We start from the raw sequence: 14,227 nt of genomic DNA, 5'->3' as shown, positions 1-14,227 counted from the left end.
GTTGCATGACATAGTTAACTGCTAGAGAGACCCTTCATTGCTTCCAAGCCTGGCATCACCCTCCCTGGAGGAAGGCAATGCCACTGTGGCGACCATACTTCTGGGGGCGCCACAGTACCAGAATAGCTCAAGACTTTTTTAGCTTTTTCTGTAACTGCAAAGTCAGTGGTTGGACTTTGATGGAGTATCCCCATTTTAGCCTTGAAAGACTAAAATAGGAATAACTCTTTTGGCTCTATTCATCATTTCTATTTTTTAAATCACTTTTCTGTCTTGTGTTATTAGTTCCTGTATTTAGCAACAAAATCTTTCGAACATTTTTGAAATGGCGAACTGTTCATGGATGTTTGTGGAAAATGAAAAATGCTCTTTATTTTTTGTCTTTAATTTTTTTGCGACTTTTTAGCAGAAAAAGTCATATGTTCTACTAAAATGCCACAAAATTTGGATTTAAGAAATTCAGAAGGATGTAAAATCACTCTGGAGGAGGAGGATTGAGGCGGGGGGGGATCTAGAGTACATGTGTGCAAAACTTTTTGCAATATCTTAAAAACTCACAATTGATGAAACAGCAGAAAGCATCTGGAAACTTCAAACCTGGTGCACAATGACTAACATAGAAGAAAAATTTAAAATGAAGTTTTAAAAGGCGCAATTGAAAACTGGCCAAAAAAACACAGAGAACTAGACGAAAAGGTGCAAATGCAATAATAAATCAACGTGCAGAATGTATATAACACTGGCTGCATGATTCCAGGGACCAAGCTGCATAACAGATTAATCAAAAAAGGGGGGTCCTGGTGGATTCTCACCGCCCACTCCTCTGTTGTGACAGGTCTCTCCTTACATGCACATACAGGGAGAGACCGGTCCATAATGGGCAGGGAGAAGTCACCTGCTGGTTTTAAACTGTTTTGTCTCTTAAATACTGCAGCATTTCAGAGGAAACCTACATAGCTGAAACCACGCAGCCAGTGTCTGATACATGCTGCTCCTAGATCAGGCAGCATGTATCAGCTGTCAGGTTCCCTTTAAAGTAAACATGTCAGCAGGATTGTGTTAACAACACACAGTGTCCGGTCGGCGCCGTTATACAGATTAAAATGATACCTGGGTGATGAAATCCGTCTTGTGGTTGTTGTTTAATCTTTATTTGCAGTTTTCAGTTAATGAGTTTCTCGTGCTTTGAGGCGGCCTGTGGGCTTGGCTTTATGTGGTGCTCTGCTTAGGTATTCATCTGTATTGCTTATGACAGGTCTCTGATCCCTCAGTAACCCGCCCCGTATTTTCCATACTGTGTGGGAAAAAAAAATAACATTCATCAGGCAGTTGCTGGCGGTGGGGCATGAACTGTAGCATAAAGCAATGGATAATATTCATGAATTCATTTGATTTAGTCATATAGTTTTGTGAGGAGAATAAAAATGTCTTAACCAAAATGGCTCCGCCGACAGCGCCTGCGCAGTAGCATCTATCGGCCGATCTGATAGATCCCACTGCACAGGCGCTGCCGATGCCATCTTGATAGAGTCAATTTTTTTTTCTATAGCAAAATGGTGGTGGCAGCACTTTCACAGTAGCATCTATCAAAATGCGATAGATGCCGCTGCACAGCGGCGGCCGCCGGTGCCAATTTAACTAAGATAATTTTTTTTTACAGCAAACTATATGACTAAATCAAATGAATACATGAATACTATACATTGCATCATGATGCAGCGTGGGCGCCGCCGTCAGCGCCTGCATGATGGATGTTAATTTTTTCTTTTTTTCCACACAATATCCTATGCAGTATGTAAAATAGAGGCAGGTCAGTGAAGGATCAGTGACCTGTCATAAGCCATATAGAAGAATATGTTGCCAGAGAACCACATAAAGCTCCACCCACAGTCCCTCTCACAGCAGGCCCCGGAGCACGAGAATCTCATTAACTGAAAACTGCAAATAAAGAATAAGCAACAACCACAAGACGGATTTCATCAACCAAGTTATCATTTTAATAAGTATAATAGCACCAACCTGACACTGTCTGTAGTTTACTAAGCACAATCCTGCAGACAGGTTCACTTTAAGTTTATTCTGACTAGACTACAATACACAATATACAGTATTTATTACTAATAGAATTCTTGGATTTCTCATAATGGGCACCAGCAGTATACATGTAATTACTTTTTTTATGTTTTTTTTAATGTAGGTTGTTGCTGGAACTAATTACAAACTTGATTTAGATATTGGGAGGTCGTCATGCACAAAAAATCATGCTGATAACTGTGATTTGGCCAATTCAGAAGTATCTCAGGTAAAATCTATTATAACCCGAAGATTGTTCAGTACTTTCATTGTTTACTCCTAGGAGATAAAATTGACTTACCATATGAATTTATTTTTAAAGGGGTTGTCCCACAAACAAAGTACACTTTAATCAATAGATGTTGGAATAATAATAAATTTCACAATTGCATTTGTTTAACCCTTTTGTGACCGAGCCAATATTGACCATGCAAAATTTTATAATTCTGACCACTGTCACTTTATGTAGCAATAACTCTGGAGTGCTTCAACATATCCCACTGAGAATATTTTTTCGTGACATATTGTACTTCATGACAGTGGTAAAAGTTTGTCGATATGACTTGCGTTTACTTAAGAAAAAAACAGAAATTTGGCATTTTGAAAATTTTTCAATTTTCAACCTTTATTTTTTGTGCCCTTAAATAGGAGAGCTATGTCAAACAAAATAGTTAATAAATAACATTTGTCACCTATCTTCTTTACATCAGCACAATTTTGGAAACATAATTTATTTTTGTTAGGAAGTTATAAGTGTTAAAAGTTGACCAGTGATTTCTCATTTTTCCAGCAAAATTTACAAAACCATTTTTTTAGGGACCACATCACATTTGAAGTGACTTTGATGGGCCTACATGACAGAAAATACACAAAAGAGATTTCATTATAAAACCTGCACTCCTCAAGATTTTCAAAACCACATTCAAGAAGTTTATTAACCATTCAGTTGCCTCACGAAAACAGAATTCATGTGGAAGAAAAATATGAACATTTAATTTTTTCACCAAAAAATTACTTTAGACCCAATTTTTTTTATTTTCACTAGGGTAACAGGAGAAAATGAACCACAAAATTTGTTTTGCAATTTCTCCTGATTACGCCGATACCCCATATGTGGTGAAAATGTTTCGCACACGGCAGAGCTCAAAAGGGAAGCAGCACCGTTTGACTTTTTGAATACAAAATTGTCTGGAATCGAGAATGGTCACGTTTGGAGAGCCCCTGATGTGCCTAAACAGTGGAAACCCCCTACAAGTGACCCCATTTTGAAAACCACACCCCTCGACGATTTTATCGAGGTGCATAGTGAGCATTTTGAACCCACAGGTACGACTCAGAATTTAGGTTGTCATATTGAATATGTCATCATTAGTGGTGAGCGCAAGTGCTCGCTACTCCAGTTTGCATCGGGTGCTCGGGTATGCACCGAATTTGCAGGTGGTCGAGTGACATGTTCAAGTTCCTGCCCTGCAGCATGTTTTGTGAATGTTAGACACTAAGAAGAAACATGCAGGTATCCACAATACTCCGTACATACCCAAGCACCCGATGCAAACTCAAGTAGTGAACACTTGCTCTCAACACTACCAGTCATATTGTCATTTTTTTAAATCTAACTTCAACCCTAACACAAACCTAACTCCAACCCTAACACAACCCTAACCCTAACACAACCCTAACAACCCTAACTCTAACCCCAACTATAACGGCAAAGAATGGAAAAAATAAAATAAAAAATGATAATTTTTTATCAAACTAAGGGTACCAGCTGGCAGATATCAGAGGGTGCACTTGCCCATGTTCCCGCCATTTTTTTCCAGGAAGATGACACATAGGGCCGGGGACGAAGCAGTAGGATCCGGGGATGGAGGAAGTGCCAGAAGGCCTCGGCAGACCCCATTTCTCTCTCCTCTGATCATAGGCTAGATCATATCAGAGGAGAGAGAAATTAATTTTGAATAAGACTTTTTTGTGATCACCGTTATTCAGTGAATACTGGCAATCACGCGACAGGGGACCATAGGGGTTTTCCAGGACCACTATTTTACACTGTGGCGATATAGCTCTGCATGGTATCTAGGCACAGCATCTCTCGTATCATGAATGGTGGCAAATGCAAATTATAGGGTTAACCTCATCTGTGACTCAACTCTGTTTACCTTTATTAAAGCAACGGCCAACTTCCTGCTGACACAGTGGTATGTACACCTTATGTAGCTGTTTTGGATTGGCTCTGAGATAGGGAGCCTGGGATTGGTCGGTATGCATGCGCATCAGAGGTGGAAGGCGGGGCGATGTTGTTAAATGCCTGGCATCCATGCAGACGCACGCGGCTTACATCATGGCCGGGAGTTGAATGCTGCAGTGCAACTGTATTATGCACATGTCTTTTAATAATAGAATTGAAAATAGCCTCCTGATGTGCCCACAAATATTGTAATGGGTGAAACTTTTTGAGGCAACAGCGCAGATGCCAGGGACTGTAGTGTCACAGCCCAGGGCTTTTCATATATTTTGGAATGATTTATTCCCCTAAGCAAGGGATAACGTGTGCTTATTAAGTTAGGGGTGAAAAATTATATCAGATGGGAGGTTGACAGGAATTTCACTGGCCCCACCTTCCCACCCTGTTTCTTTTTAGTCCATGGGAGCTTGATATGAGCAGTCTTAAAAATCAATGACACCAGTCAGGTTAAGAGGAGGGGTACAATTTAGCATAAAATTATTTGTAACCCTCTCCTTTTTCCACATAATTTAATATGCACTTTAGGTGACCGTATAATCTTCAGTGGTTGGAGGCCATATATTGATCTTGTCCCTGAGACCATTAATGTGTATTCTATCTTTATATCTCTAAGGGCAAAGTGCAATTGTTATAGATTATCTTGTTGAGGCTATAATCATGGAATATATTTTGTCCGTGAGAAGGGCATAGAAATGTACATTAACAAATATATTCCACTTGTCTGTGGGCTAAGTGCAATTAACGTATATGCATTTTTGACCCCTTTGGATTCAGCTCTGATGTTATAACTGAACTCACCAGTAAGGGTAAAATATTGGGTTCCCATTTATGACACTTTGGTATTCATTATACAGTGGGTACGGAAAGTATTCAGACCCCCTTCAAATTTTTCAATCTTTGTTTCATTTCAGCTATTTAGTAAATTCAAAACAGTTTATTTTTTTCTCATTAATGTACACTCTGCACCCCATCTTGACTGAAAAAAAAAAAACAGAAAAGTAGAAAAGTAGAAATTTTTGCAAATTTATTAAAAAAGAAAAACTGAAATATCACATAGTCATAAGTATTCAAACCCTTTGCTCAGTAGTGAGTAGAAGCACCCTTTTGAGCTAGTACAGCCATGAGTCTTCTTGGGAATGATGCAACAAGTTTTTCACACCTGGATTTGGGGATCCCCTGCCATTCTTCATTGCAGATCCTCTCCAGTTCCAGCAAGTTGGATGGTGAACGTTGGTGGACAGCCATTTTCAGGTCTCTCCAGAGATGCTCAATTGGGTTTAGGTCAGGGCTCTGGGTGAGCCAGTCAAGAATGGTCACAGAGTTGTTCTAAAGCCTCTCTTTTGTTATTTTAGCTGTATGCTTAGGGTCATTGTCTTGTTGGAAGGTGAACCTTCAGTCAAGTCTGAGGTCCAGAGCATTCTGGAAGAGGTTTTCATCCAGGATATCTCTGTACTTGGCCACATTCATGTTTACTTCAATTGCAACCAGTCGTCCTGTCCCTGCAGCTGAACAACACCCCATAGCATGATGCTGCCACCAACATGTTTCACTATTGGGATTGTATTGGGCAGGTGATGAGCAGTGCCTAGTTTTCTCCACACATACCGCTTAGAATTATCACCAAAAAGGTCTATCTTCATCTCATCAGACCAGATAATCTTATTTCTCCTAGTCTGGGAGTCCTGCATGTGTTTTTTAGAAAACTCTATGCGGGCTTTCATATGTCTTGCACTGAGGAGAGGCTTCCATCGTGCTACTCTGCCATAAAGTCCCGACTGGTGGAGGGCTGCAGTGATAGTTGACATTGAAGAACTTTCTCCCATCTCCCTACTGCATCTGTGGAGCTCAGCCACAGTGATCTTGGGGTTATTCTTTACCTCAATCACCAAGGCTCTTCTCCCACGATTGCTTAGTTTGGCTGGACCCACAGCTGGACTCCAATGAAGGAGTAGAACCATCTCAAGGAGGATCACAAGGAAATGGATAGCATGTGACTTAAAGATGAGTTTCTGAGCAAAGGGTCTGAATACTTATGACTATGTGATATTTCGTTTTTCTTTTTAAATAAATTTGCAAAAATTTCTACATTTCTAATTTTTTCCATCAAGATGTGGTGCAGAGTGAACATTAATGAGAAAAAAATGAACTTTTTTGAATTTACTATATAGCTGCAATGAAACAAAGTGTGAAAAATTTAAAGTGGTCTGAATGCTTTCGGTACCCACTGTATATCAGTCCCCATTACCTTAAAGGGAATCTGCCACCTACCCTTTGGCGGGCGATGAAAACGAGGTCGGTCCGGTCCGATAGGCGGTATTCCCGATGTGTGCCGCCTCCCCATCCTTGCCCGCCGTCCGCAGGTTATTGCTGAATTGGAGTAGGTGTACTGTTATGATTGAGTCACCGAGGAGGAAAAAACAAAACACAAGCTCAGCCCAGAAAATCAGAGAGTTTGGAAACTAGCGGATGGCAGACCCCTAATCCTATCACACAACTAGCAGTAGCCGTGGAGTGTTCCTACGGTGATCCTAGACACCTCGTCACAGCCAGAGATCTACATAAGCCTAAAAAGAGAAAAGGGAAAAACTGACTGCCCCAGAGCAGACCCGAAAGCAATAGGCAGCCCCCAACATATAATGACGGTGAAGCAAGATGAAAACACTAACACAGATAGAAAGATAGGTTGAGCAAACGATGGGGCCCAAGCTAACTAAAAAGGACAGGACAGAAAAGCTGCTGTCTGCAATCTGAGAAAACGCTGCTAAAAATATTACCAACACAACTGATAAGCAAAAAGGACCCTGAAGTCACTAGACTTCAAACCCTATATCAGCACTCAGAATATTCTGAAAGCAGAGCAAAAGCGAACACTGATCAAGGAAAAAGAATCCAGCACACCCCCAGCCGGGGATGGCTGAACTCAGAAAACAAGGAAAACAAAACCAAAACTAATAAGTTCAATAGCAGAGCAAAAACTTATCTTTGGGAAGCAGGAATCAGACTGGTCTCCAAGAATCCAGCAGAGAAATCACCAGCCGCTCAGAAGGGTGTTGGCTGCCTTATATCCAGTCTGAAGTTCCCGTTACCCAGTCACAATCCACCTGATCAGGTCTTTGGTTTCTTTCATCCAAATGAGCCTCACTACCTTCCTTCACCAGAAGAGGCAGATCCTCGGACACAAAAGGTGAATGAACAGATGAGCTCACAACAGTACCTCCCCCTTGAGGAGGGGTCACCGAACCCTCATCCAAGCCACCAGGCCGATCAGGATGAGCCCAATGAAAAGCATGCACCAATCTTTCGGCATGAATATCAGAGGCAGAGACCCAGGAATTATCCTCCTGACCATAACCCTTCCACTTAACCAAATACTGGAGTCTCCGTCTAGCCAGACGGGAATCCAGTATTTTCTCTACCTCATATTCCATGTTACCTTCAACCAACACAGGGTCAGGAGGTGCCGCCATAGGAACCACTGGTTCAACAAACCTCTTCAACAAGGACTTATGAAACACATTATGAATCTTAAATGTGACAGGAAGAGCCAACTGAAAAGAGACCGGATTAATAATCTCCAAAATCTTGTAAGGTCCATTAAATCTAGGTTTAAACTTTGGAGAAGCCACTTTTATAGAGATATTCTTTGATGACAACCAGACCATATCACCCAACTTAAACCAGGAACCAATGGTCCTATGCCGGTTAGAAAACCGCTGGGCCTTTTCCTGGGAAAGAGACAACTTATCCACCACTTGGTCCCAAATCTGCTGCATTCTTTCCACCACAGTGTCAACACCTGGACAGGCAGAAGACTCCACCTGCCCTGAAGAAAATCGAGGATGAAACCCAAAGTTACAGAAAAAGGGTGACATCAAAGTGGCAGAACTAGCTCTATTATTTAAAGCAAATTCGGCCAAGGGTAAAAATGAGACCCAATCATCCTGATCAGCAGATATAAAACATCTCAAATGAGCCTCCAAAGTCTGGTTTGTTCTCTCCGTCTGCCCATTGGTCTGAGGGTGAAATGCAGAGAAGGACAACTGAATTCCCAACTTGGAACAAAAGGTCCTCCAGAATCTAGAGACAAACTGAACTCCTCTGTCCGATACAATGTTCTCAGGAATCCCGTGCAAGCGAACCACCTGTTGGAAAAACAAGGGCACCAACTCTGAGGAAGATGGCAACTTAGGGAGTGGTACAAGATGGACCATCTTAGAGAATCTATCACAAATCACCCAGATAACAGTCATCCTCTGAGAGACAGGCAGATCAGAAATAAAATCCATTGAAATATGGGTCCATGGCCTCCTGGGCACCGGCAAGGGCATCAACAACCCACTAGAACGAGAACAAGGCTTAGATCGGGAGCAAGTCCCACAGGACTGCACAAAATTTCTGACATCACGAGATAAGGCAGGCCACCAAAAAGACCGACTCACCAAATCTCTAGTACCAAAAATACCTGGATGACCAGCCAACGCGGAGCAATGAACCTCAGACATCACTTTCCTCCTCCACTGGTCAGGAACATACAACCTACCACTGGGACAACACTCAGGCTTATCCTCCTGAAACTTCTCCAGAGTACGTCTCAAATCGGGCGAGATGGCAGAAAGAACCACCCCCTCACCTAAGATGGTAGCAGGCTTGGTCACAATAGGAGAATCAGCCAAAAAACTCCTAGAGAGTGCATCAGCCTTAACGTTCTTAGTGCCCAGAAGAAAGGAGACCACAAAATCAAAACGTGTGAAAACAAGGCCCACCTGGCCTGTCTAGGATTCAAGCCTTTAGCTGACTCAAGGTAGATCAAATTCTTGTGGTCAGTGAGGACCACAACTTGATGTCTAGCTCCCTCCAACCAATGTCTCCACTCCTCAAATGCCCACTTCATGGCCAACAGTTCTCGATTCCCCACATCATAGTTGCGTTCCGAAGGAGAGAACTTTCGGGAAAAGAAGGCACAGGGGTTCATTTTAGATGTTACAGGATCCTTTTGGGACAAAACAGCTCCTGCACCAGTCGCTGAAGCATCCATCTCCACCTGAAATGGAAGTGAGACATCGGGTTGTCGCAAAACCGGAGAAGAAGTGAACCTCCGCTTCAGCTCCTGAAAAGAAGAAACAGCCTCTGGAGACCAATCCAGCAAATCAGCGCCTTTCTTAGTCAAATCAGTCAATGGTTTGGCAATAACAGAAAAATTGGCTATAAACTTACGATAAAAATTAGCAAACCCCAAAAACTTCTGGAGAGCCTTCAAAGAAGTGGGCTGAACCCAATCATAAATGGCCTGTACCTTGGCCGGGTCCATTTCAATAGTTGACGGAGAAAAAATAAATCCCAAAAATGAAATCCTCTGTACCCAAAAAAGACATTTCGATCCCTTAACATACAGGGAGTTTTCCCTCAAAATCCGGAACACAGTCCGAACATGTTCCACATGAGAGTCCCAATCCCTGGAAAAGATCAAAATATCATCCAAATAGATGATCAGAAACTTATCCACAAAGACCCGGAAAATATCATTCATGAAGCACTGGAAGACAGAAGGGGCGTTAGTGAGCCCAAAAGGCATCACCAGGTACTCAAAATGTCCCTCCGGAGTATTAAACGCTGTCTTCCATTCAACCCCATACTTAATGCGAATAAGATTATACGCCCCCCTGAGGTCAAGCTTGGTAAACCAGCAAGCACCTTCAACTCTAGAAAATAGGTCAGAAATCAGGGGTAACGGATACTGATATTCAATAGTAATTTTGTTAAGGGAGCGATAGTCAATACAGGGCCTTAATGAACCATCCTTCTTGGCCACAAAAAAAAAACCAGCACCCAAGGGTGAAGAGGATGGTCTAATATGACCCTTCTCCAACGACTCCTTAATATAAGAACGCATAGCCTCATGTTCGGGTACAGATAAATTAAAAAGTCGACCCTTGGGAAATTTACATCCCGGACTCAGCTCAATTACACAGTCATAACTCCTATGAGGAGGCAAAGACGCAGACTTACTCTCACTAAACACATCATAAAAATCAGCCAAATAGTCAGGAACCTCATGCGACTGGGGAGAGGTGGAGAAAACAGGAGTGTCACTAAGAGCACACCGACAACCCCAACTCACCACAGACACAGATTTCGAATCCAAAACTGGATTATGGATTTGCAACCAGGGGAACCCCAGAACGATGGTATCATGCAAATTATGCAACACCAAAAATCTGCAATTTTCTTGATGGTCTGGGGCGACCCGCATTACCACCTGGGTCCAAAACTGAGGTTTATTCTTTGCCAACGGAGTAGCATCAATACCCCTCAAAGGAATAGGCATCCGCAGGGGTGTCATAGGGAAACCACAACGTTTAGCAAAATCCAAATCCATTAGGTTCAAGGCCGCTCCTGAATCCACAAAGGCTTTAGCGGAAAATGTAGACAGGGAGCAGATCAGAGTAATTGCCAGAAGAAACTTAGGTTGTACACCACCTACAGCAAATGTGTGTGCAAAACGTTTCTCTCGTTTAGGGCAGACAGAAATAATATGAGAGGCGTCTCCACAGAAAAAACACAGCTTATTATGTCTTCTAAACTCCTGACGTTGCGCCCTAGACAAAATTCTATCACATTGCATAGGTTCAGATATTTGTTCAACAGATGGCAGCATTTCCCGTGTAATTTTACGTTCACGTAAACGCCGATCAACCTGAATGGCTAATGACATAGAATCGTCAAGACCAGAGGGAACAGGAAATCCCACCATAGTATCTTTTATGGTTTCTGACAAACCCTTCCGAAAGAGAGCTGCCAAGGCACCATCATTCCAAGTGGTGAGGACTGCCCACTTTTGGAATTTTTGACAGTACAGTTCTGCAGAATCTTGACCCTGGCTCAATGCCAACAGGGTCTTTTCTGCTTGATCAATCGCATTAGGTTCATCATACAACAACCCCAAGGCCTGAAAAAATGCGTCCACATTTGTTAGAATAGGATCATCTGGTACTAAAGAAAACGCCCAATCCTGGGGATCGCCACGCAGCAAGGAGATGACAATTTTAACCTGCTGCGCAGAGTTCCCTGATGAGTTAGGCTTCAAAGCAAGAAATAATTTACAATTATTCTTAAAATTCAAAAATTTTAGACCGATCCCCAAAAAACACAATAAGAGTGGGGATTTTTGGTTCAGCAGCGTGTGAATGAGCAAGATAGGTGGAAATTCCTCGCACTTCAGCAGCAAGCTGCTCCACACGATCAGACAATTGCTTAAACTCCATCAGAAAAAATATTCCTCCTACGGCCTCAGAGAAAAAGAGGAAAAAACATACACACACAAAAAAAATTCTGACACTTTTTTTTCTTTTTTTTTTCCCTTTTAACAATTCCTTCCTGCTTTTGAGTACCCTAGAATCTGCGGTATGGCTGGTGATTCTGTTATGATTGAGTCACCGAGGAGGAAAAAACAAAACACAAGCTCAGCCCAGAAAATCAGAGAGGTTGGAAACTAGCGGATTGCAGACCCCTAATCCTATCACACAACTAGTAGTAGCCATGGAGTGTTCCTACGGTGATCCTAGACACCTCATCACAGCCGGAGATCTACATAAGCCTAAAGAGAGAAAAGGGAAAAACTGACTGCCCCAGAGCAGACCCGAAAGCAATAGGCAGCCCCCAACATATAATGACGGTGAAGCAAGATGAAAACACTAACACAGATAGAAAGATAGGTTGAGCAAACGATGGGGCCCAAGCTAACTAAAAAGGACAGGACAGAAAAGCTGCTGTCTGCAATCCGAGAAAGCCCTGCTAAAAATATTACCAACACAACTGATAAGCAAAAAGGACCCTGAAGTCACTAGACTTCAAACCCTATATCAGCACTCAGAATATTCTGAAAGCAGAGCAAAAGAGAACACTGATCAAGGAAAAAGAATCCAGCACACCCCCAGCCGGGGATGGCTGAACTCAGAAAACAAGGAAAACAAAACCAAAACTAATAAGTTCAATAGCAGAGCAAAAACTTATCTTTGGGAAGCAGGAATCAGACTGGTCTCCAAGAATCCAGCAGAGAAATCACCAGCCACTCAGAAGGGTGTCGGCTGCCTTATATCCAGTCTGAAGTTCCCGTTACCCAGTCACAATCCACCTGATCAGGTGTTTGGTTTCTTTCATCCAAATGAGCCTCACTACCTTCCTTCACCAGAAGAGGGAGATCCTCGGACACAAAAGGTGAATGAACAGATGAGCTCACAACAGTGTACACCATTTTTTGCGCGTGCGCTAAGCATTCATAGCTAGCGCACGCGCAGTATGCTTTGCCCAACTGCGGGCAAAGCCGAAAAGCCGGACTGTGCATGTGCCGGTTAACTAAGCCCTGGAAGTATTTTGCTGTGTACAAGTACAAGTCTCCTCTATAATGTAAAGTGCTGCGGAATATGTTGGCGCTATAGAAATAAAATTATTATTATTATTATTATTATTATTAATATATACAGTATGTCGCTGAAGAACAATTGGATTGTCTTACTTGGCAGTGTTAGCTATAGGAATCAACAAGGTGGTGCAATCTAAGCTAGAACCCCCACAAAGACTAGGCACATAATGTCAGAACATAAAGATGATCTTGCATAGCCATATTGAGCTATACAAATCTAAAAAAAAGGGGCTAATCCTAACTTTGATCACACTAAGACCCCAAATATTTAGGATTGGTGCTCCATACCAAGTTGATGGGTCATCCTTCTTGGCTATGATGAGCTATACAGCTATAGAACCTTTACTCACATCAGTTAAGCTCTGACTATATGTACCTAAAGTCAATATATCTCCATTCTAGGGTATGATGTGCTACTGAAAGCAAAAAAGGGGCCAATCAGAGGTGAAGGGCTATTGACCCGATATTAACACTTCGTTCCAGAAGAATCTCTCAAAATGTTTTCAAGTGAAGATATTTATTATTAAAAATAATTACATTCACTATATACTTTTTAGCTTTTGAGGTTGCATTGATCTAACATATTTTTTATGTTTGTTTTGCAGGTGAAGCATTGTACTTGTACAGTTTTTAAAAGCCTCCCACCTAAAGTAACATTCAGTCTCACTAACTTTTCATGTGACTTTTAAAAAGCAATTCAGTGAGACCGGCTCCTTATTCTTAATGCTCCGCAGAAGAATAAAATCTTACACTATACATTGGGTTTATGTTACTGAGGGTATTACAAATGGATTGATCTGCTTTTGTTTAAATGCGTCACTGTTATAGTAATGTACAAATAAACATGGAAAAAAGTCTTCTACTGAATTTGCGCATTTAGTGAAGTGTTACCATTCACACAAGCACCTTTTCAATGAACAGAAATCCAAAATTAGATTTTTATCTGTATTTGATTTAATCTCTTGTCCATTGTCATTAATGCTCTTCTGTAGGTTGTGTAGATGTACACTAACGTTCAAAAGTTTGGGGTCACCCAGACAATTTTGTGTTTTCCCATGAAAACTCATACTTTTATTAATCAAATGAGTTGCTAAATGAATTTAGAATCTAGTCCAGACATTGACAGGGTTCGAAAAAAAGATTTTTATTTGAAATAATAATTTTCTCCTTCAAACTTTGCTTTCGTCAAAGAATGCTCCCTTTACAGCAATTACAGCATTGCAGACCTTTGGCATTCTAGCAGTTAATTTGCTGAGGTAATCTGGAGAAATTTCACCCCATGCTTCCAGAAGCCTCTCCCGCAAGTTGGTTTGGCTTGATGAGCACTTTTTGCATACCATATGGTCAAGCTGCTTCCACAATAGCTCAATGGGGTTGAGATCTGGTGACTGCGCTGGCCACTCCATTACAGATAGAATACCAGCTACCTGCTTCTTCCCTAAATAGTTCTTGCATAATTTGGAGGTGTGCTTTGGGTCATTGTCCTGTTG

General features: G+C 41.7%; 1 protein-coding gene across 1 annotated transcript in view; it reads left to right on the top strand.

Moving 5' to 3' along the window:
• Positions 1 to 13,604, top strand: part of LOC141063430 (cystatin-C-like) — a 63,736-nt gene extending 50,132 nt beyond the window's left edge. Inside the window, exons 3-4 of the mRNA XM_073557459.1 lie at positions 2,198 to 2,302; positions 13,343 to 13,604. Coding sequence (XP_073413560.1) covers positions 2,198 to 2,302; positions 13,343 to 13,426 — 189 coding nt within the window. The 3' untranslated portion in view covers positions 13,427 to 13,604. The remainder of the gene's footprint in view (positions 1 to 2,197; positions 2,303 to 13,342) is intronic.
• The last annotated feature ends 623 nt before the right edge of the window (positions 13,605 to 14,227 follow it).

The sequence above is a fragment of the Dendrobates tinctorius genome, unplaced genomic scaffold (genome assembly GCF_039654945.1).
Source record: "Dendrobates tinctorius isolate UK_male_01 unplaced genomic scaffold, ASM3965494v1 ptg000250l, whole genome shotgun sequence".
In the NCBI taxonomy this organism is placed as follows: domain Eukaryota; kingdom Metazoa; phylum Chordata; class Amphibia; order Anura; family Dendrobatidae; genus Dendrobates; species Dendrobates tinctorius.
Note: the sequence above shows the minus strand (reverse complement) of the source record. Positions and strands in the feature narration are given on the sequence as shown.